Source organism: Equus asinus, chromosome 14, assembly GCF_041296235.1.
Source record: "Equus asinus isolate D_3611 breed Donkey chromosome 14, EquAss-T2T_v2, whole genome shotgun sequence".
Taxonomy (NCBI): Eukaryota; Metazoa; Chordata; class Mammalia; order Perissodactyla; family Equidae; genus Equus; species Equus asinus.
This window is the reverse complement of record NC_091803.1, coordinates 25733521-25757100: the sequence shown is the minus strand read 5'-3', so window position 1 is coordinate 25757100 and position 23580 is coordinate 25733521. Positions and strand designations below refer to the sequence as shown.

Sequence of the window (23580 nt, the reverse complement as noted above, 5' to 3'; positions counted from 1 at the left end):
CCTCTTCCATCACTGCCCCCCAACCCCAATTGACGTCCCCCAAGAGAGCTCTTTCACTTGGAATCCCAAACTCACCCCTTTTTAGCTGTCAATTAGCTGCTGTAGATAATCCCTTTGCTCACCTCTTTATGTACCTTCTCCCCTTCCTCCCCTAGCCCAGGCCTACCAATTACCAGGTCTCAGATTCACACCCTAGGAATTCTTCCCCAACATCTAACCTTCACGGTTCCTGCCCTGGTCTCAGCCAATTTTCTGTGGCTTTGATCTGAAAAACCTGTGCCTACCATGGAACACCAGTCGCATCCTCACAGTCCTGTAAGGGTGAAATTATCTCCATTTTATAGGTAAGGAAACCAAGGCCAGGTCACAGAATAAGAATTCCAAACTGCTGCCATGGTGGTGGGGGGGAACCCTCCTCGGAAGTCTGTTATTTCTGCATCCCATGCTTGGCTCTTTTGTCCTGTCCATAATCCCGTTTAATTCCTGCTCCCTTAACCTGGCTCCTCAACCCAGCCCTCTCCCGTCTTCTCCCACTAGTAGCTTCCTCTTCATAGCTCTCACCCAGCACGTTTCAGCTGTGCACCATTCAGGCCTTTACCTTCAGTAGCCAAGAACACTAAAGCAATTTTCAGTATAGAGGTAGAGATCACTCATGAAGCGCTTATATTAGAAATGAAAACTTAGGGGCCACCCCCATGGCCCAGTGGTTAAGTTCTCGTGCTCCACTTCGGCGGCCCAGGGTTTCACTGGTTCAGATCCTTGACGTGGACATGGCACCACTCATCAAGCCGTGCGGAGGCAGCGTCCCACATGCCACAACTAGGAGGCACAACTGAAAAAATATATATCCAACTATGTACGGGGGAGATTTGGGGAGAAAAAGCAGGGGGGGGAAACACTTAATATCACACCTCAAGATGAGGCCAATTTTGAGGTGAGAAAACAGTGCCTGGGAGGTTGGGTGACCGGTGCAGCAGTCAGAGCCAGAAGGGCAGCACCTGTGGACCGTGCTGCCACCCTGCCCCATCTTGGGAACCACACAAGACTGCCAGCTAAGATCTTACTCTATTCTCCAAAGAAGAAATTACAGGCAGGTTAAGTTAGTTTAAAATTTTATTTTTTTAATTTTTTTTTTAAATATTTTTATGTAATAAAAAGTAAAAGTCCTTGTCCAACCATCCTTGTGGGGCATCTGTCTGTCTCTCAGGCAGGTCACTCAAGTTAATGGGGAAGAAAGAACAGGGGGCCCAAGTCTGAGGTTATAAATAATAGAAAATAAAAGATCTTCTGTCTCCAGTGGGGAATAGATGAGGATGGGAGGGCAAGATAGGGTGTGGATGGGCAGGGCCAGACAGGAATCCCCCCACCCCCACTGGACCCTGGCCCTGCCCACTTTGAGGCCCCTCCCATTCAAGGTGCTTGGCAGGAATTCCCCAGCTCCCCTGGGGAAAAGGGGCGGTGGGGGGCTGGGACTGGTCCGAGCTGCTGGGGGAAGAGACATAGATCACTCTTCCCTCCACTCATGGAGGTCTCAGGTCGCGGCCAGGACAATCTTCAGTTCCCCGGGGGGTGGAAGGGGAGCTGCTGGGAGGGATGAGATTGAACTGGTTGGAGGGGAAAGAGAAGAGAGCAGGAGCATTAGAACCCAAGCAGCTGTCCCTTCCTCCAATGCCATCCAGCGTGGGGTGTGGGGGAGTGTCTGAGTGGAGCGGCTTCCTCAAGGTGTCTCATGGGGCTGTCAGAGCACAGATCAATCGCTGTTTCCCAGTGAGCCAGAGCCCTTACTCGTGTGCCCAGCTCAGCCCCCCACACCCCAGCCTGGCCCTGTCTGCTGCGCTGACCTTACCTCGGCTAAGTCAGGAGACAGTCGGGGTCACTGAGAGCTGGGGAGGCAGTGGGGAGGGGGGCTGCTGGATCACAACTGAGCGAGGACGGAGGGAAGCAAAGGACAGAGCCAGGAGCAAGCCCCTGGCGGCGGCGACTGTGGCTTCTGCCCACCCTACATACTTCACAGACAGGTGCAGGTCGGCGGGCGCCCTGTGGGACAGCCCTGCCTCCAAGACCCCTCACTCCCCACCCAGAACCCGTGCATCCTGCCCCACCTGCAGCCCATCAGCTCTTCCATGCCAAATTCCCCCAGCTAACGAGAACTCACGAATCCTGTCATCGGCTCCTCCTGGAAATCCAGGCGCCTGGCCAGGCTGCTCACCTTGGGGGTGTCCGATGTAGGGGTAGGGTGAGGGTGTGGAAGCTGAGAGTGCAGGCACCCCACTCTGGGGCACCGCGCCTTGGGGGGGGCCCCCATGGCTCTGGGGTGGGTGCAGCAGCATCACCTGGGGCGGGTGGGGAGCCCCAGGGTGAGGGGGCGGGGCTGCTGTGATTCCAGTTTGGACATGGGCCTGCAGAGAACAGAAAGCAGCTGGGAGCATCACAGAAGCCTCACAAGGGCTCTGAGTATCCTAACATCAGGAACACTAAGTAAGGGTGGCACCAGGAATTCAGGAAAGAGGAAGTAGGTCCCTTGGGTTCTTACCTGGGTAACATGGGCCATGTTGGTGAAGCCGTGGGGCAGCTGCTGGTGGGGATGGATGGCATACACAGCGGCTGGTTGGGGGAAGCTGCTCTGAGGGGACTGGGCAGAAGGCCCCGGTGGCAGAGAAGGCGGTGTGCCTGTCAGGGCCCCTGGGTGGTACAGATTCTGCTGTGGCTGTCCACTGCCCAGGTGTGGGGCCTGCCCCGCCTGGTGCTGTTAGGGGGAGGGGAAGGGTGAGTACCACCCACTTCTCCAGTACCCAGGCCTACCGCCTGCTGACTGACCCCTGATCCTCCCCACTAGGAAATGACCCCTAGCTCTATCCCTCTCTTCCAGCAACCCGTTCCTGCCCCAACCACTCGGATCCCACATAGCAGGCACCTGGACGGGACTGGGGGCCGCATGCTGGGACTGCGGCTGGCTCCCAGTAGGTGTGGTGGCCGGCTGCGGCTGGTGGGCATGGAGCTGCGTGGCATGGTGTGGATAGGACTGGTGAACAGTGGCTACAGCAGGAAAGAGGGAGAATCAACGCTGAGCACACCAAAGGGGACTGAGGAGCACAGCCTGAAGGGGAGGCCTGAAGAGAACTCACCATAAAGGGCTTGGGGAGTGGGCTGCTCTGCAGAAGGGTACTGAGGGGTGGAGGACGACACAATGGCCTGGGGATGACTCCCTGACGTCAGCATGCGTGGGCTGCCTTGAAGCATGGGGGCAAACACCGGCTGGAGGAGCAAGGAGAGGAGCAGTTGACATAGCAGAGGACTTGAGAGGCATTCCCTGCTGCCCAATAACCTTGGCACAGCACTACTCTGGCCTTGTCATACTTACCTTGTTTAACATTCACAATAATCCTACCAAGTACATGCTGTTTTAAACAATCTACACTTCACAGAGAGAGAAAAAAAAACACTAAGGCTCAGGTGTTCAGTGCCTTGCTACAGCCCTAGCAGAGCCAGGACTGACACCAGCCCAGGACACTGCCTGCCTCTCTCACCCAGCTCGAGTCTAGGAGGTGGAAAAGATGGGGTCCCTAGCAGGGGCTCAGTACCCCGACTTCCCTCCTGTGCCTCAGTCACCTGTGAAGGATAGTGGGCCATGGGCTGCATCATGGCGGGCTGGCCTGGGAACTGCTGTGGGTTGTATGGGATGTAGGAAGAGTAAGGTGTGGCAGCCACCAGAGGTGGGCCAGCAGCGGCAGCGGCCTGCATCATTGGAGGGGCTGAAGCTGGCTGGTGTTGGTCCGAGCGCTGTGGGGGCAGGGAGCCTGGGGGTGGGGAAAAATAGCACCGAGCTCAAGCTCTATCTGCCAGAAGTAGCTGGGCAGCCCTAGTGACTGAGCCTCCCAACCCTGCTCACCTTTTGCTCCCCGGTACTTGCCCTGCTGTCCAGGCACTGAGTTGGATACAGGATATGGATACATCTGAGGTGCCTAGGGACAAGAACACGGTTGAGGCTGAATGACCTGTTTATAAATGCCTAGAACAGGCCTGACTTGGCCCCTTGGCGAGCCCAACCAAACCTCTTACCCTGGGCCCATTCAGTCTCCTCTCTTACCTGAACAGCTGGTCCCATATGGATCGGAGGTATGTAGGAAATGTACTGGGGGCTGTAGAGCCCACTCTGGCCTGCTGTCAGCACCGGGATGGAGGGAGTTGAATGAGTCCGGGGCCCTGGAGAAGTTGGGGTACTGGTGGATTTATTCTGTAAGAGACAAAGGAGGACAGGTATAAAATATTTTATGATTTTTGTATCCCCGCTCCCACACCTACTAAACAGCAACAGCATTCATGAAATGCATATGAAATGAAACATTCTATGCTTTATCTTGGTTAAGCCTCACATTAAACCCTCTGAGATGGGCATTCTCAAATTACAGGTGAGGAAACTGAGGCAGAGAGCTTAAATGGCTTATCCAAAATCACCAAGCTTATAAGTACAGGGGTTCAAGCCAAGTCAGTGAAATGAAACCTATGCTCATAACTACCCCGCTCACATACTCTCTGAGCCAAATACTAAGTCCCAGGAAGGAACTCGTAACTGCTTGTCAGACACATCACAGGATCCCTTGCCACCCAAGCCTGAGACTTGTCTCTTTTCCCCAAACCAGTCCAGCTGCTGCTATCCCTACACACTTACACAGTGTCTCCTCTCACTGCCTGAGAGTTAGATGCTCCCCCGTCCTGTGCTCTATTAACCCGCTCCCAAGTCTCCCTCAAGGAAACCAAAGTCCACATTCTCCCATCCCATCTCACCACAGACAGCAGAGGCTTTGTGGGATTGAACTCCTTGGCATTGGGGTTCAAGGTTGACTTCTTGACTTGTCTAAGAGAGAAAAATAAATAAATCTTCATGGCTTGCCCCTTATCTCCCCTGACACCGAACCCAGCTCCCCACCTCACTCACTCAGCAACAGGGCCCTCATCCTTGTCATCTCCCTTGATGAGGCCCACTGGGGGGCTGCCAGTTTGGCTTGGGCAAGGCGGCGGGGGTTGCTCTGCCCCCTCAGTGCCTCCTGCTGGCGGCAGGGGTGCTTTGTCCTCTTTATCCAATGCAGACTCTGTCTTGGAGACTGGGGACCCTATGGGCTCTGAATTCAGTAGACCGTCAACCTCCTTCTCCTTCCCTTTGGCCTCCTCCTTTAAGATCCGGGGAGGAAAAGGATCCAGGCTGGTCTCAGGGGAGCTACTAGGCTGAAGCTGGAAAGAGAGAAGCACACACACGGTATTGTCCAGTCCAGACCCTGGGCCCTGCTGCTTTCATCCTTGCTTGCTCTTATCTCTTCTATCCCCCCTAGTCCTGTGCCTCTCCTATAAGGCCCCCAACATCCCACTTTGTCCTAGCTCGTTCCCACACTTCTCTCACCTTAAACTGGGCCCCAAACTTTCTCAGTTCCTCCAGTTGAAAGCGTTTCTGTTCACTCTGAAGGCCAGGGACTATGAGAAACAGTGAAAAAAGAAGAAAACACACATTTCTTTTCTTGAAGGTAGCTACAGAGTGCCAGTAGCCCAAAGGACAAAGAAACCAAGGAAAAAAGACAAACTCTTGGGAATCCTCTAAGAAAAATTAGGATCAAAGAGCTGATACATATTGTCTATTTGTGCATTTCAACAACTTTCCTACTGAAATGCTCTCCTAATCAAAGAGGCATCAGACCTCACCAGGAAAAAACAATCCTCACCTTTCCCAGCTATCCGGGACAGCTCCTGGGACTCCAGAGTTCTCCCAGGTTCCTTGGTTGGAAGTTCTTTTACTGAACAAGAAGAGAGAGACACCTACAGGTCCCTCTGTCCAGAACTACACTTCGCATTGTCCACAGCCCTCAACCATCTGGCTCTTACCATCTGTGGGGGCCAGTGAGATCTTTGGGGAAGCGGGGGAAATTGAGCCTACTCCAGGATCAACTGATGATGTCACAGGGATGGAAGCTGAAGAAGTTGCTACTGCTGAGCCAATGGGAGGCTCAGGACAGGAAGCTGAGATTGGGGCAGGGGCAGCCGACTTGGGAGAGCGTGGTGGGTACATTCGGCTCACTGGAAAAAGAGAGAGAGCTGTACAATGATTACTGCTGGTCAATAAGCAAAGGGCATACGCAACTTACTAGAAACACCAAGAAAATTCATCTACTTCTTTACACACACAGTCACAAACCTAAGTGCCTAAAAGGGCAAGGCAAGTAACCTAAGCAGGTAAAATGGCCTCATGGCCACCATGAAAGACTGGAATGCTTAAAGGGGCAGTCACAATTCACTTCCAGCCAACTAGAGCTATGCAGCAAGACATGTTCAGTGTTGGCAGAACTTTCTGTATTTCAAAATAAACTGGTAATTTTCTAGGATATCTCCTATTTTAAAATGTTGGCAATTAATTTAAAGACACCTGCCAGTCAGACACAATCCATGGATTACGACGTTGGGATTTCTGCATGAAAGAACATGAAACATTCTTTCCTCAAAAGCATAAATCCAAACCCCCCAAAACATCTTTCATATCTTGAAACCCTCTCCCACTGCAGCATTCCAACAACTGACATATTTACATCCCTCTACACATTTCTATCCATTTCTTCATATAACACTGCTGAAATTTTACCTGCAGGAGGAGATGGAACAGAAGCTTCTGCAGAAGGCCTACTGCTGGGTGAAGACAGAGTCTTGGCACCTCTCAGAGGCCGCTGTGCCTTAGGGGACATGCGGGAAGGGCCTATTTTTTTTTAAAGATAGAGAAAAAAAGGCAGAGTACCTGCTATTACATTATCACCAATGCATAATTCTTCCAACCCACCTAAACCCTTTCAATTATCCTTCTCTTCTCCTTACCGTCCCCTTTCCCACCCTCTCAAGTCTGTTTCATAACTCACTCACCTCCATTGATACCACGTGTCTCAGAACCTGGGCCAGGGCTGCTATTGTCAAGATGGTGAGGGCCACGAGGCGGCAAAGAGCTAAGGCCAGGTCGGCCGCCCCGGGAACTACTGCATCGAACGCCTCCCCGGGGACCTTCCCGAACTCTCTGGGGTAGAGGGATATACTTTCCCTCCCTAGGGGGAGAGGGGTCAAATAAGGTTAAGAAGCCACAAAACCCACACATTTTGGCAAGATGACACCCTTCCTTCCAAAGTCCACTTACCGTCCCAACACACACACCATGCCTAGCTGATGCTTCACAATTCTACCACTCCTGACCTCTGAGAAGGGTCGTATCACATTGTAATTCAAGTTGCAGCTTTTACAAGATACAGATCATCAAGTACAGTTTGATTTCATTTTCATAAAGGGAAAAATAAGCTATATATGTATATATATATATATGGATGCATATGCAGAGGAAAAAATAATAAAGATATCAAAACTCTGAAAATTTTTCTTCTAAATCCCTAAGCTTTACCCTTGTTACCTCAGGTAAATTAGTTACCTGCTCTGGCCTTTAATCTTCTAAACCTAAAAACTGGGACTAAGTATGTTTTAATCTACATCTTACATGGCTGTGAGGCTTAAACAAGAGCGTACAAAGCTCTTGGCTGAATTCCAGGCCCACAGGGTGAGCCCCAATCAGACAGAGGCTGCTCCCAGCAATTACCTAGATGCCAAGCTGGGGCTCTCTCGTCCTGAACCCTGCCGCTGGACCGCACTGTGCTTCTCCTCTTCAGTGCGCCCATCATCGTTCTCCATGGCAATCCGCAGGCGGTACTGAGGGCTCGATTCAATCTCTCGAGCCAACTGGGCCGCTCGTAGCTCCCGCTGACGAAACTCTTCTGAGTTGTCCTTCTCTAAGGGCACCCTGAGAGAACCACCACCATCCCAGTCCAAGGGGGAAAAAGGAAAAATATTTCTATCAGTTCTATCACCAGCGCAGGCATGCGAGTTTTTAACCCCTTCAACAACTCAGCATATATTTAATGGGCATCCACTGAATCCCAGGCAGAGCAGAAAAGCATCTCTGAATATGAGAACACTTGGACACGTATGTAAGTATGTTTTAAGTTCTAGAGAAAAACTATGGACAGAATGACAAGAAAGCAGCTAATTCTACCCGAGATGGCCTGGAATCAAGATTAAGAGAAAACCTTTGAGAGAACAGTTCACAAGACAGTCAGGAGTAAGGAGAGGGCAAGCTGTATCCCCAGAAAAGCATGAACAAACGCTATGTTCCACCTAGACATCTGCCTTCTTTTGGTGACCCCATGCCCCAAACTGTACCAACTGAGAAGTACCAAGACACTCACGTATAAGAAGAGAGACTGCTGTCATAGGTAGTCTTTACACCATAGTTTTCCTCATTGAACTTGAACATTTCATTGGGATCCCATCCATTGGACTAGGAACAGAAGAGGGAGACTATTTTAAAACCCAGCAAGGAGGGGCTGGCCCCATGGCCAAGTGGTTGAGTTTGTGCACTCTGCTTCGGTGGCCCAGGGTTTCGCCAGTTCGGATCCTGGGCACAGACATGGCACTGCTTATCAAGCCATGCTGAGCTGGCATCCCACACAACAGAACTAGAAGGATCTTTACAACCAGAGCACACAACTACGTACTGGCAGGCTTTGGGGAGGAGAAAAAGAAAAAAGACTGGCAACGAATGTTAACTCTGGGCCCATCTTTGAAAAAAAAGAAAGAAAGAAAGAAAACCCAGCAAGGAAAACGATGACCAATTATCATTCTCCTCCATCAAGTTGAAACACTTAAAAATCTGACCAAACCAAGAGTGGAAAAATAGAACATGCCTGGTAGGAATATCAAATAATACTACTGACTGCAGCACAAATTGGCAATAACTACTAAAACCAAAGTCTTAAGACCAAACAAGTTCATTTCCAGATTTGCATCCCAGAGAAATTCTGGCATATGTGCATGGGGATATGCTTTCTAAAAATTCAATAAGGCACTATTTTTAATAGCTAAACAATAGCAACAAAACACCACCTAGTAAAGGGATAAATACAACCTGATGTGTATGCACGTGTATGTATATAAATAGAACAGTACACAATACTTAAAAGGAGTAAAAACTAGATCTATGTACGAAAATGCAAAAATTCACAAACAAAAACTCAGAAAAGTAAATTCTTAGGCAAATCAAACATACCAAAATAATAATGCATTCACTCATGAAGAAATTTTAAGTGATTCAAAGTAGCTGTTTTGGGGACAGGAAATGGGCCTACATGGTACTCAAACTTGTCTCTAATTTTGTTAAATTGAAAAAACAAACAAACAAACAAAAATCAACTTGAAGCAAATGTTAATAGTTGTCAATCACAGATGGTGTGCAGAGAATATATATTTTTGTTTTGTTATTTTCTGTACCTTTCCATCTGGAATCTGACTACCACCAATAGGTAACAGTACAAGATCCAACACTCACCCACCACCGCCCCCTTAGAACTCTTGGTTCTAAGAATGAGAACAACCCACACTCCGGCAGCAAAGCTGCCCAGCTCTCAGGTTCTCAGGGAAGGAGACTGTACCATGTCAGACTCGAGGTCGTAGTCATCGCTGTTGCTGTCACCCCCCTCCCAGCGCTGAAGCACCTTCTCTTTGTGCTCCCCATTCACCTTCGAGTTCATGGCAATGGCTGAATCAGTGAACTTGTCTGTGGGGGCAGAGTTGAAGATAACAAGTCAGGTGATATCTCACAGCCTTATTTCCGACATCCCTCACCCCCTACACGTAGATCAGGAGCAAAGAAAAGTTTATGTGTGTCAGGGTTGAGGGGGTGGCGTGGGTGAGTACAGCATAAAAAGCTTCATCTTATGAGTTCAAAAGGAGCAAGGAGTTGTTGAAAACAAATCAAGAAAAATATGAAGAACCACAACATAGGCTGGAATTCATCCCACTGTATCTCAGACATCAAGACATATTCTCAAGAAGAAAAATCCAGCCAACTTCCTTAGGAAAAACTAAGACGGTAAAGGGGCAAAACCAAAAAACAAAACTTAAGTCCTCATGTAACTGCTCTCTGCCCTCTACTCAGAGTGGGTCTGACATAACAGCCTGGCACAGTACCTTTAGTAGCATAATTGAAGTCAACATTTCGGAAGTGGACAAGCATGACATCACTTGGCTTAAACACCATGGTGTCCACAATGTCTTCCCGACGAGGGCCACCTACTGGCTCAGATGCTTTCCGGTGCACAGCGTCTACTGCTAGTTCAAACTATAAAAGTCCCATTTCCCAACACCCAAGGGTCAGTATCAAGAAATTTGGAGGCAAAAAAAGGCTATTTTTCTCTTACCCTTTCTAAACTTTTCCCAACATCACATTCTCATGTACACTGTCTTCTCAACATCAGTCACAGGACTTAGCAAAAGTCTCAAGTTCAAAATTGTACATTTTTAAATTTAAGCATTCTAACTTTAAAGTACCCAGCCCTCAAATTTCATGTCTTTTACTGCTTGCAGCACCACTCCAGCACAGGCCTAAAGAAACGAGTAACAGCCACAGTGTTCTCCAACACCACTCAATTCACATCTTCAATGAGCCTATTTCATTCTCCTCCTCCTCCTTCCATGCAACTCCCAAAATAAGCTAACTTGAATACACTGACCTTTGAGCTCAAAGTCTTGAAGATACCTTCATAGGTGGCACCATTCTTCACCTTTACATCACAGGTGGAGCCCTGGGAGAGTGGGGAAAATCAGAGCGTCTTCAGCAAACTGATGCATTACATTCCTTAAACAACCTAGGGGTTAGGTACCCACTTACCACAACAGCTGTAAGGAAATGCAGCATTCTGGAATTGTTGTAGACACCCTCAAACACCTGTCAGTAACACAGGAGAGAGAAATAAAGGAACAGTCAGGCAACATCTCACCTCCTTCTAGATACCCACACTCCACTCACACCCACCTTGGATGTGCTGGGCCCCCTTCCCTTCTGAGCACCTGTGCCTATTTCTGCACCTACTCTGTCCTATATTCCCACATACACACTTTCAGGTCTCTGTACCTCAGAAGAGGAAAAAAGCACTCACCGGTGACTGTGGGGGTCCCTTTCCTGTGCTTTGTCCCCTATAAGAGAAACAAGAAACTAGTAATTTAAATATGTTCAATTCCTTTCATATGATACCATGTAAAGATGCTGGTTTAGACCAAAAACCAATTAACCAACAAGATTTTCAAACTCTCACCTTACAGAGGAAGAAACGTGTAGGCATTAAAAGCTAGTAAACACATTTCCTCCAAATCCGAGTAACACAGACCTCAATCAACAACGGTTGTCAATTGCTTTAAGAACCAATTCAACACAATCTTCTCACTTTCTCCAAGGGACCAGGGCTACATGCTTCCAACAGACCAATACTACAGTATTCGGTAACCAATAAATCAGCCCAGATGTAAAGGTGGAAAAGCTCAGGGAGTGCAGAGTCGGAACTACCTAGCTCAGACACACAAACCTCTCACAGAGAAAAGACAATCATTTTCAGTAGCCCTATGCCCCAAACCCTGGGAGGAGAGCCCTCCCTCTAGAACCCACCCTCTCAACTTCTTTACTCATTCAGTCTGCTACCCACTCTGGGAGGGGTCATCGATCGCCCGGAAACCCTACTCCTCGCTGGCTGATGTAACCGGCGGTTGAGGAGGGCGACGAGGGGGCCGTTGGCTGGGCTGGGGGACAGCGCAGCCGCAAAAGCCATCCACTGGGAGGCCTCGCCCGGTCTGCGCCTGCGCACTAAAGCCCACGGGCCTCTTGAAAACCTCCCCTCCCGCGATCAGAACCCAATGCGCCTGCGTATACCACCGCTCTCAATTCCATTAACCCACACACAGAACAAACTGAGCTGGGTGTCCACCACGCCTCCGCGACCACTAGGCAAACCCTTCCATGCACACTTCCAGCCCTTCTATATTTTCCCGGGGCTCGCGAAAGCCCGGCTCATAAGAGAGCATCCGCGCGCACGTACGGGAAGAGCGCGCGCGCGCTGGAGGTTACCGACCCGCAGTCCTTCCAGTTGTCCCTCCTTCCGTCCCCCCGCCCAGCCCGCTCCCTTCCTACTGGTCAGACTGGGAAGGGGGAGGTAGCAACCCGCTCCCAAGTCCCTCCCTCCCCATTGGCCAAACTGTGGCCCGCGCGCCCCCCTCCATTGGCTACGGCCGGAGACCCCTTCCAGCAGCTGACTCCCCATTGGCTGAAGCGGGAGACCGCGAGACCCTTCGCGGTAATGGAGCCAGGACCCCGATCACCTCTTTGCCCCCCCAACTCCTCGCTCCAAGGGCGCTGACGGGATGCGCCCCGCCTCCCCTTAAGGCCTGGGCCCGAGTCCTAACTAGGCTCTGAGAACTGAGCACGGCCCTTAAGTGCCCGGGTGGCCGCCCCGGGCCCCGTTCCCTCCGACCTGTTAGGACCTGAGGGGGCCCACCCCTAGCTTCACGGGAAGTTCCCCCACTCCCCTTGGCGCCCCTCAAAGGGAGCCAGGCTAGGGGCCCGCCTCGCGCAGTGTACTAAGCTCCCGGCCGCCGGGCCGGAACCGAGCCGCCGCCGCCGCCCTGCAGCCTCGGCTCCAGCGCCCGGAAACCCATCCTTCCTCACCTGGCGCTGCCGATGGCCGCTGCCCCTGGCCTCTCCTGATGCTGCTGCTGCGGCGGCGGTGGCGGCGGCGCCAAGATGCTCTCGGCTGCCCGGCGGAGCCCGCTCCCGGCAATGGCTGCAGGCCCCAGGCAGGGGGAAGCAGCCGCGGGAGGCCCTGGGGGAGCCGAGGTGGAGGCCAGGGGCCCTGGGAGGCCGCCGTTGGGTGGGCTGGTGCCTCCGGGAGGCCGGCGGGCCACGGCCTGTTGCGTGGGGGGCGGCTGCTGGGGCTGGGAGGTCTGTTGTGGCGGCTGAGGCTTCAACATGATGGCAGCGTCCGGAAGGGGAATTAGGGGGAAGGGTGGGAGGGAGGAGGCCGGGGCTAGGCCCCCGCCGGGGAGCGCGGGAAGCGAGGGGGATTGGGAAGCCGGCGACCCGCCGTTGGCGGGCGGGGGGAGCCCCGGGGTGTCGGGGGTGGATAGAGAAGACCGCGGCGTGAAGAAGCGCCGCGAGGCGGAAGGGGAGGGGGTCTCGCGGGCCGGAGGAAAGCGAGAGGGCGCGAGCCTGCCTGGCGCGCGTGCGCGTCGCCGGGGAGAGGGGAGGGGGAGGAACGCGCGGGCGGGAGCTCCGAAGGGGGAGGGGCGGGGAGGAGGGAGCGGCGGCGGGAGATGTCCGCGCGCACCGGGGCGGTTAGCACCGGGCGGGAGGGGAGAAAAAAAGAAAGGTGAATCTCGCGCCCCTAGTCTTTGCAGTGGGGAAGGAGCAGCGCGGGCGTTCACGCGCGCCGAGAATTTACGGTCCCTAAGTCTCAAATAGCTCTAGAGGCTGACGGCCGCGGTCGCCTCACAATGAGCGTGTGAAGCGCTAGGGGAGGAGCCGAAGACGCAGAGAGGAAGGAAGAACCGGTCGCCCCGCCTACGCCGCCGGCGTAGCATCGGGATACCTCCGCAGTAGTGTGAGATGTCCGGCCGTATCGTGCATTTCTTCCGCCATTTGGGAGCCCGTGGGCGGAGTCTAAATGCAAAAAAATCCCGGGATTAGACTAGTGTTCGCGCCTCCCAACCTGGTGGTATGTTTCCTGTGGCCCTACTGTTGACGTTGTCTGCTTTGAATAAAATAAAAGACTGATGGAGATTAATCAGTTTGAGCGTGCTGATCTTTTCAGATAAATCTATGTCTAATCCTAAATTATTTTAAAGTTAAATGGTTTTACACCTAAATGATTTCTCCGTGCCGTAGGATGAACCCTTAAACTGTAGTAACAGAATAACTGAAGGCCAAAGCTCCTAGTAGTACAAAATCCTCCACCCAACTCTGCAATAAAGCCAGCCTTCATTCATTCAAAATTAGGTGGGCATTAGGACATTAGGCTAGATGCTTTGGATCCAACTATAATTAAACCACTTCCTGCCCTTACGGAGTTCAAGCTAGTGGTAGATTCAGAAAATTCGATTAGGTGAAGCACAGGGCACTATGAGAGCACATAGGAGTGACACCTAATCCAGCATGGGTTGATGTATTTCTAGGCAGGGAGAATAACATGTGACAAGCTAAGAAAATTTTGGCATGGCTGGAGCATACATTTAAAGAGAGAGGAGGTTAAAAAAAAGAGACTAGAGAGGTGAGTAACCTGGGAACAGATTTTAAAGAGACTTGGACATTATCCTCAAAGCATTGGGGAGCCTTTTACAGATAAATGAAGAGATCAGATTTGCATTTTTAAAGGATTACTCTTTGCAACTTGGAAAATAGAGTGGAGCAGTGGTGGATCTGTAGTCTTAATTCCAGTGAAACTTTCAATATCTCAATCTCTCTTGACTCCAGCCATTAGCATTGGAATTCTTCCCTACCCCTCTCCCCCAAACACACACACACAGCTGGCTAAAAGTCTGCCATACTCTTTTGGAAGTATTCCTTCACCCCTGCCTCATTCCTAGCTTCAAGTGTGTTAGGTTTCCTTCCTGCGTGCTTAACCAGCACAGTACTCCACTTTATTCTAAGAACTCCCTTAATTCTGTCTTCCTGCTAGTGTCAGCTCCCTAAGGGTTGGGATCTTACTGCTCCTTCTGCAGTACTTAGCACAATGCAGACAGTCAGTTAAATACTTGTGTAGTGAAGGATCCAAGTGGTATTTTAAACACCATGTCTCCTGGATGCCTAAATAACATAGTCCAGCTTTTGCTTAGCATTACCTGCACCACCAGGTGCCATGCCACCTCTCCAGCCTCATTATGGGCACTCCATCTCCCCCACCCCACATCCTGTTCCCACACGCAAATTCTGAGTTTTAGCCCTGTTAAACTCCTATTTCCACAACATCCCTTGCCCTTGTTCAACGCTTCCTTTACACGTGCTGTTTTTTCACCTACAGTCTCATTCTATTTATTTATTTATTTATTTATTTATTTTTGAGGAAGATTAGCCCTGAGCTAACATCCACCACCAATATTCCTCTTTTTGCATGTGAGCTGCCACCACAGCATGGCCATAGACGAGTGGTGTAGGTCCATGCCCAGGAACCAAACCTGGGCTGCCAAAGTGGAGCATGCCAAATTTAACCACTAGGCCATGGGGGCTGGCCCTGGAATGTTGTGTCATCATATGCAATTTAGAAATTATGTCACTGTGATTTGATACGGAATGATTTCCAGGATATAGTGTTAAGTGAAGAAAGCAAAGTTCAAGAGTATAAACTATGCTACCTTTTGTGCAAGGAAGAAGGAAAAATAAGAAAACACAGGGGCCAGCCCTGGTAGACTAGTCGTTAATTTTGGCATGCTCTACTTCCACAGCCCAGGTTCAGTTCCCACGTGCGGACCTACACCACTCCTCTGTCAGTGGCCGTGCTGTGGCAGCGGCTTACACACAAAAAGAGGAAGATTGGCAGTGGATGTTAGCTCAGAGCGAATCTTCCTCAGCAAAATAAAATAAAATAAATGTGTCTGCGAATTTTTGCAAAGAAAAACACAAGAAAGATAAACCAAAAAGTAAAAAAATTGGTTACCTATGAGGGGTAGGGAAATGAAGTTTCCTTGGCTGTTGGATGATAGTCTTGTAGAAGGAGGCACAGAGCTCTGCCAGGAGCAGGGAGACACTTCCTCAGGTATACCTTTGCAAGTCATATCAGTGGTCAACATATTCAAGAAATTAAATCTACAGAGATGGGGGTTCCTAAAATCTGAATACACACGTAAATGAACCCAACTCTGTTTTAGATGAATAAAGATAACCTACTGAAGGGGAGAAAATAAAACTAATTTAAGTAACTTTCAAGCACCCTCCATCTAAAGCAAAAACAACTGCAAACAAATCTTGAATTCTTCTTAGCAGGTTTGCTATTATGGTAAAGGCGTGGCAATTCTGAAATGATTTTGGGTGTATTGTAGGATTGAGCACATGAGTAAATATATAGATATTGTTGGGGCCAGTGTTGTCACTGGGGAAGCAGAGAGAAGCAAATGTGGAATGTGAGAAGTGAGCAAAAACTGCGTAAGATTGGATCGGAATGGGAAATATCAGTATAAAATATATGGAGAGATAGATAGATAAATTTACACATCCTTAATTCCCAGATCTTGCCTTCTAGATATCATTCCATGAAAAGGACCCCAGGTTCCTTGAAGAAAGGGCTGATTCTAGCCTGGGCAGGAGCAAGGAAGGTACCAGATGAGCTTGGAACATTTTCTTGTGCCAGAAAATAAAAGTACTAAAAAGAAATTATAAGGGCATCAAAGAGACACAGGAGCCAGCTTGAAGAAGCCAAATCTGGCACAATTTAAGCATCAAGATAAGTAAGGATAGTAATAGGATATAACCGTCTGCATAAAAGGAGAATGCATGGAGCCTATTCGCATCCTGCTAATAGTATAAACATTCATGCATACACACATAAACAGAAGAAACATAACTGGTCTGTATTCTTCAAAAATGTCCATGGCATGAAAGTCAAAGGTTGAGGAACTGTTCTGGATTAAAGGAGGCTAAACTGACTAGTAACTAAATGAAATTCTTGATCCTGGGCTAGATCCAGAAAAACTTCTGTAAAAGACATTATGGGGGAAATTGATGAATTTGGAATATAAACTATAAAGTCATGCATTCTTGATAAGTTTCCTGAATGTGATATCTCTACTGTACATATGTAAGAGTATATTCTTAGTAAATATACACTGAGATATTATGGGGCAAAGGAACATGATATGTGCAACATACTCTTAAATAGTTCAAATTATATATATATTCTTTTTAATTATTTTTTTTTTTTGAGGAAGATTAGCCCTGAGCTAACCTCTACTACCAATCCTCCTCTCTTTTTGCTGAGGAAGGCTGGCCCTGAGCTAACATCCGTGCCCATCTTCCTCTACTTTTTTTTATATGTGGGATGCCTGGCACAGCGTGGCTTGCCAAGCCGTGTCACATGTCCGCACCCAGGATCGGAACGGATGAACCCCAGGCTGCAGAAGTGGAACATGCGAACTTAACCGCTGTGCCACTGGGCCAGCCCCTGTATATATATTCTGTATATACACACAGAAAGAAAATAATGAAGCCAATGGAGCAAAATGTTAACAATTGGTGAATCTGGGTAAATGTTATACTGAAGTTCTTTGTAGTAGCCTTTTAACTTTTCTAAGTTTGAAATTGTTTTCAAAATAAGGAATTTACATATAAATAAGTTAAAAATATTAGACACCCCTAAAATTAGGGAAAGGAGTAAGAATATACCACCTAATGATATATACTGAACACCCACAAACTCATTGATAAATTAGGTGAGCAGCTTTTAGCTCTCAGTACCCCTAGGCTCACTGCATTTTATCCAGTGTCTCTGAGAAGTCATCCCAGTCTGAAGCTTAAATGATATGAGGACCCCATTCATACAAAATGATGAGACCGTATTCCTCACTTAAGACACGTTGAGAGAGTGGCTAGGGCAGCAAGATGAGACATTCACTATGATGAAGGCCAATTCAATTACTCCTTCCTGGCACATCCTACAGGGACAATTTTTCTTCATAAAGGGCCTGAGCATTTCCCAAGAAGAGGCAACACCTGGTAGCAGAAAGACCACAGGGTATGTCCTAGGAGACAAGAACTCTAGCTCTGCCTTTGTCTCTTACTAGCGCTACCTCTGGGACCCCAGTCTTGATCTATAAAAGGAGAAGCTGGATTAGAGGAGGGGTCCTAAACTCAAATGCATGCATGAGACAGACAGGTAATAAAAAAGAGCAAAGCAAGCAGGCACCGAGGCAAACTGGACAGCGTGTGCCTTGTCTAAACGGGACATCTGCCTCTCAGCTCCAACCAGCTTCTCCCAGGTGGGGATGTGTCCCAGAGTTGCCAGAGATTTTGATGTTTCTTAAAAAAGAAGCCAGAAGTCTGGACTGACTTAAAATTTAAGTTGAAATCTCCCAATTTTTCTTTTTCTTGGAAATATTTTGTGTGCTAAACAGTGCGTGTCTGCAAGCCACCAGTGTGCAGCCGCTGAATTGGATGAACCCCAAGATCTGCTGTTCTTCTTCACCAATTAGAGTGTAACCCTGCAACCAAGGTCTTTCCAATGCAGCCCATGCTATGGTCCTTTCTACTGCTGATAAACGTCTCTGCCATCCAAATATGGTACGTAGAGCTGCTTTAGCCTTTATCAGAAGAAGATGGGCACACCCTAGCAATGCCTTTGCAATCAGTTTAGTGAAGGAGCTCCCTTTCTGAGCATATCTTTTTTTTTTTTAAGTTTATTTATTTTTCAAGATTTAATTTTTTTCCTTTTTCTCCCCAAAGCCCCCCGGTACATAGTTGTATATTCTTCGTTGTGGGTCCTTCTAGTTGTGGCACATGGGACGCTGCCTCAGCGTGGTTTGATGAGCAGTGCCATGTCCGCACCCAGGATTTGAACCAATGAAGCACTGGGCCGCCTTCAGCAGAGTGCAAGAACTTAACCACTCGGCCACGGGGCCAGCGCCTGAGCATATCTTTCTTTTTTTTTTGAGGAAGATTAATCCTGAGCTAACATCTGCTGCCAATGCTCCTCTTTTTGCTGAGGAAGACTGGCTCTGAGCAAACATCTGTGCCCATCTTCCTCTACTTTCTATGTGGGACACCTACCATGGCATAGCTTCATAAGCAGTCCATATGTCTGGCACCATGATCCAAATGGGCAAACCGGGGCCTACTGAAGTGGAGCACGTGAACCTAACCAGTACACCACCAGGCCGGCCCCTCTGAGCATATCTTCCATCTCCTTTCTGAAAGAAGGCTCTGGCTTTCTCATTTCTCTCCCAATGGACATCCAGGCATAGGTCTCCATAACTGTATCCTTCAGGGAGAAAGTAAGGGAGGCAGCAGGAGATGACACAATAACAGATGCCCTACCCACCTTTTTCCACTCAATTCACTGAGTTTCTCTACTTCCTTAGGTTTCCCAGAAGTTCCTCACCTTCTTCTGGCATCTATTCATCAAACATTTCTTCACTTTATGCTTCTAGGACCTGGCTCTCATAAATGTCTTCCCTGACTAGTCTCCCACATTTATCTTTATCCTCCTGAACATAGCCTCAAAGATCAATCTCATTTTTGCCCACAAATTCAAACTTGTTCCTTCCAGGGACCTCTTCATTCTTCAAAATTTACCTTCCTCTCTGTTAGTATCTGGTGCCCAATCCCTTCGCACCTTCCTGGGCTTTGCATCTCAGCATTTGCACACCTTGTTTTCATCTCTCCCCCATCTTCCAGCAACCCAGAGAACAGTGGGGTCCAGTGTCCCTACTCGTGGAAGCTCCAGCCCACGTGATAACAGGGACTATGCTTCCAAGTCCACCTCAAGGATGGGAACCCAGTTTTCTGTGACACCTCTTCCCTGTTCTCTTCATCTGCTGCTCTTCAGATCTTGGAGACTGGGAATATACAAGGCTGCTGGAGTAGAGAAGTTTCTCCTTCAAAAGAAACAATTGCCGAATTTCCTCCTCTCCATGTCCCAAATCCCAGGATTCCCACATTGCCCTAGAAGGCAGCAAGGTTCCTGCCCTTCTCAAGCTGTCCTGCCCTTCACAGGCCATGTCACCATGCCCCCATCTTTCATTTCTTTTCTCACTCTGGGCTCCTCACGCACCTTGCTCCTTCTCCACCCTAGATATCTCTACGCTTCTTTAGATGTAGAAAGTCGCACAGCCAGGGTAGTGATGTTCATCAAAATAGCCAGGGTGATATTCCTCTGGTTCCTCATTACTTTGAACCCTGCTGCTGCTGCTGTCTCCTGACCGTGGGAGAAGGAAGAAAAGGGAGTCAGTTTCCTGAAACCTCTGGAGCAAACTCTTTTCCCTTGAGACTTTCCCACTTATTCCAAGGAGAAAGATCTTCCCTTCCCTTGAATTCAGGGAACCCATCTTAAAGGTCCTCCCTGGTAATACCTGGCTTAAACAAGCCCAGAGCCAGAACACAGCTTTTCAGTAGTGCAGGTGATTTCCTCGCTAATGTATTTCTCAGTGCCTCAATGAAGGAAGTGCCTTCTAGGCCTTCTTGTGGAATGTAGCTAGGGGACGAGTGTGTTGATTGCATGTGAAAAATCTACTCTGTTGTTCCTATCACCCTCAGCCTTTGGATTCCCTACTCCACATCACGACAGGGAAGTTCTGGCATCTCAGCTTCATTAAAGGTAGGCCACTGCTGAGTTCAAGTTTCAGTCAACCTCCCAAGTAAAGTGGTAGAGCCACCCCAGGTGCATGAGCCAACATACCAAATCCAGGCTCTCTAGCAAGTGCACCCATATCAATGAATTTGACTCAACCTAGTGCTATATTTTGCTGTACTTTGTCTAACACCCTTAGGATCCCCTTCCATACATATTCTCCAGGTTTTTGCTGATATATATTAGCAAAGTCTTACAATTCTTTTGCTGTATAAGTTATTTCCTCCAGGGTTATAGTGTGCACCTAAATTCTCTGGAGCTCACTGAGATTTGACCCTGGTGATGGATCTAATGGTAACAGTAGTTGTGGTGGTTTTAAGGAGGATGGACATCCCCTTCCAAGGGATCTGTCCCAGGTGAGGTTATCACAGTGTTTTCAAGCAAGGAAAATTAGTCTCTTTGGACACTGGAAGGCAAGATACTTCTACTGGCAAGGGAGGCTCAGAAAATTTGGGTATTTGAGAGTTTCAGTTTCATCATGGTTCAATAAGACATCCCTATTTTCCAAGTTTCAGGATCCCATTCTTTCCCAGTAAGTGCTCAGAATTACACATAAGAAACTTGTGAGACTGTGAATTTAACTGTTATTGTAATTCATCGACTCACAGAATTCATTTTTTAAACTAACTTAATTGAGGTATAATTAAAATAAAATAAATTGAACATACTTAAAGGGCAAAATTGTATATACAACCCATGAAACCCTCACCACAATCACAATAGTGAACATATCCATCACCCCAAATGTTTCCCTGTGACCCTTAGACCACCTGCCCCTCTCCAAGCCCCCCTCTCCATGCAACCATTGATCTGCTTTCTGTCACTAGTAGATTGTTGCATTTTCTAGAGCAGGAGTTGGCAAACATTCTGTTAAAGGGCCAAATAGTAAATATTTTCGGTGTTGTGGGACACCACATTGCAGATTGATCACTTCCAACTGAAGGTCAGGCAGAATTGCCTCAATCGCACAAAATTACTTGACAGCAGCATGTTATGTTTATAAGTGTTATTTTGCTTTGTAATTTTAGGTTGAATTCATTAATAAACTTTGTCAAGTCTGCAACGATGGCAAGTTACCAAAGCCATTCAGTGTTTGATAGTAGTGGCTGAGTGTGGTTTTTCTTATCCAGAAAAATTTCAATCTAAGCCCCGAGTTAAAAAAAAACACGCAATAAAACTTTAGCACCGATAAGGCATCAAATTGCTATGTAGTAGGGTAAGTCAGGATATTCACCTTCTATTTCTAACAAAAATTCTTGATGGTTAAGTCCACAAGAGCAAATGAAGTTCACGATTGACCGTGCTGGTTCAGTATCATAGATACACTCAAATAATTTCCACAAAGTATCTGTTGATGAATAATACAATTAATAATTATAGGCTATAAATATCTTACATTTTCACAAACTTTATAAATTTGTCCAACTAAAGCTTTTTCTGCTCCACATATATTTTTACCAACATCAGTTGTGACATATTTTAGCAGGTTCCACTTCAGTTTGCACTTAATTAGTGTTTTCTCAATTTCTTTAAAAATATTCTTGCCTGTAGTTACCCTACACAGAGTATTCATAGAGGCTAATTCTTGAGTCTCTTCCAACTAATCATTGATTCCTCAAATAAAAACACTAACCGAACAGTATCGGTAACATCTGTTACATCATCAAGAGCCAAGAAAAACCACTTCAAATCATTCCCCTTGTTTTTTAATTATTATTGACGTTGCTCCCAAATTCCTCAACATTTTGAGCAAGTGTTCTCATTTAATGGCTAATAGTCTTAAACAAGTTTATTTTCTCTGAACACATTTCTTTGGCTACTGCAATAAAATATGATTTAATGAACTCACCATCAGTAAATAGCTTTCCTTGCTTGACTAGCAAATGAGCTACTTGGAAACTGACTTTCATTGCAGTCTCTCCCTCATTTTTCGTTTTTGTGAAGAAACTCTGCTGTGGTGAGATTCTACTTTAAATTTTCTATTTTTTCTGACTGTTGTTTTCCTTTGAGTTAGAAATATTACAATGAGTACTTAATCTGGTAAGGTCAATACACCTCTATTTGGATCCTATGGGTATCTCAAAAATAAGCCATTCAAACCCCTAGTCCTAGTCATTTTCTCTTAAAATTTTATAGTAAAAAATTTCAAAATACAAAATGGTTGAAGTAAATTTATGGTGAACATATGAATACCCATAAATAAAATTCTATCATTAACATTTTGCTATATTTGTCTTATCACATAGTTATCCATCTATCCATCCGTCTATTGATATATTAATCAATCGTAGTTTTTTAATGCATTTTAAAGTTAACTGAATAAACTCAGTACACTTCACCCTAAATACTTCAGTACATATATTTTTAGAGTCCAATATTTGTTTTATAATTCTTCTTTCAAGGCAGAAGTCACATATAAATGTTCTAGAGTTCTATGTAAATGGAATCACGCATTTTGCACTTTTTTTGGTCTGGCTTCTCTCACTCAGCACAGTTATTTTCAGATTCATCCGCATTGTTGAGTATTAATAGTTCGTCCTTTTCTATCGTAGAGTAGTATTGCATTTTATGTGGACATCACAATTTGTTTATCCATTCATTTGTTGATGGACATTTGGGTTGTTTCCAGTTTTTTGGGCTATTGGAAATAAAGTTTCTAAGAACATTCATGTACAAGTCTTTGTATGGACATATATTTCCTTTTCTCTTGGATAAATATCTCATATCGGAATAGCTGGATCATATGGTTGGTGTAAGTTTAACTTTTCAAGAAACTGCCAAACTGTTTCTCCCTACAGTTGCAGTTGCTTCACATTCTTGTCAACACTCGTTAGGGTCAATCTTTAAATTTTAGTTATTCTGATAGGTAGAGAGTGGTATTCCATTGTGGTTTTAATTTGCAATTCAACTATCTTTTCACGTGTGTATTTTCCATCTGTATATCTTCTTTGGTCATGTCTGTTCAAATCTTTTGCCCATATTTTAATTGGGTTGTTTGCTGTTTATTGTTGAGTTTTGAGAGTTCTTCATTCTAAATATTCTAAATATGCTTTGCAAAGATTTTCTCTCAGTTAATAGGTCATGCTTTCTTTTTCTTAAGAGTGCCTTTTGAAGAGCATACCTTTTTGATTTTGATGAAGTCCAATTTATGGACCTGTTCTTTTCTGGATTGTCTTTTTGGAGTTGAGCCCAAGAGATCTTTGCCTAATGTAAAGTCACAAAGATTTTCTCCTGTGTTTTCTTCCAGAAGTTTTATAGTTTTAGCTCTATGATCCATTTTTTTTTCTTTTGTTAGGAAGATTGAGCCTGAGCTAACATCTGTTGCCAATCTTCCTCTTTTTGCTTGAGGAAGATTGTTGCT

The 23580-nt window shown here is 47.0% G+C and overlaps 1 protein-coding gene across 12 annotated transcripts; it reads right to left on the bottom strand.

Moving 5' to 3' along the window:
• Positions 1 to 1095: 1095 nt before the first annotated feature.
• ATXN2L (ataxin 2 like) lies at positions 1096 to 13393 on the bottom strand. Of its 12 annotated transcripts, none has more exons than XR_011494200.1 (23): positions 12560 to 13122; positions 11004 to 11040; positions 10736 to 10792; positions 10578 to 10649; positions 10036 to 10186; positions 9498 to 9622; positions 8256 to 8347; positions 7610 to 7810; positions 6895 to 7070; positions 6623 to 6733; positions 5872 to 6081; positions 5712 to 5783; positions 5396 to 5466; positions 4937 to 5229; positions 4786 to 4855; positions 4088 to 4234; positions 3890 to 3962; positions 3610 to 3797; positions 3126 to 3255; positions 2915 to 3036; positions 2534 to 2746; positions 1847 to 2399; positions 1096 to 1604 (listed from the first exon to the last, which is right to left on the bottom strand). XR_011494200.1 is itself a non-coding variant. In XM_044747647.2 (23 exons), the coding sequence occupies exons 1-23, from the start codon at positions 12859 to 12861 to the stop codon at positions 1555 to 1557; spliced, it is 3153 nt and encodes a 1050-aa protein (XP_044603582.1). In that variant the 5' UTR covers positions 12862 to 13393; the 3' UTR covers positions 1096 to 1554. The 12 variants fall into 12 exon arrangements, 9 of the variants coding, with proteins under 9 accessions (XP_044603582.1, XP_044603585.1, XP_044603578.1 ...); XR_011494199.1 differs by having other exon boundaries at positions 5872 to 6063; positions 12560 to 13110; XM_044747647.2 differs by having other exon boundaries at positions 2210 to 2399; positions 12560 to 13393.
• Positions 13394 to 23580: the final 10187 nt, after the last annotated feature.

Coding starts and splice junctions, on each gene's coding strand:
- ATXN2L (XM_044747640.2), bottom strand. CDS start 12,861: ATGTTGAAGCCTCAGCCGCCACAACAGACCTCCCAGCCCCAGCAGCCG. Junction 5,467..5,711: donor GTCCCGGATAGCTGGGAAAG/GTGAGGATTGTT, acceptor TGTTTCTCATAG/TCCCTGGCCTTCAGAGTGAA. Junction 3,037..3,125: donor CACTCCCCAAGCCCTTTATG/GTGAGTTCTCTT, acceptor TTCCTGCTGTAG/CCACTGTTCACCAGTCCTAT.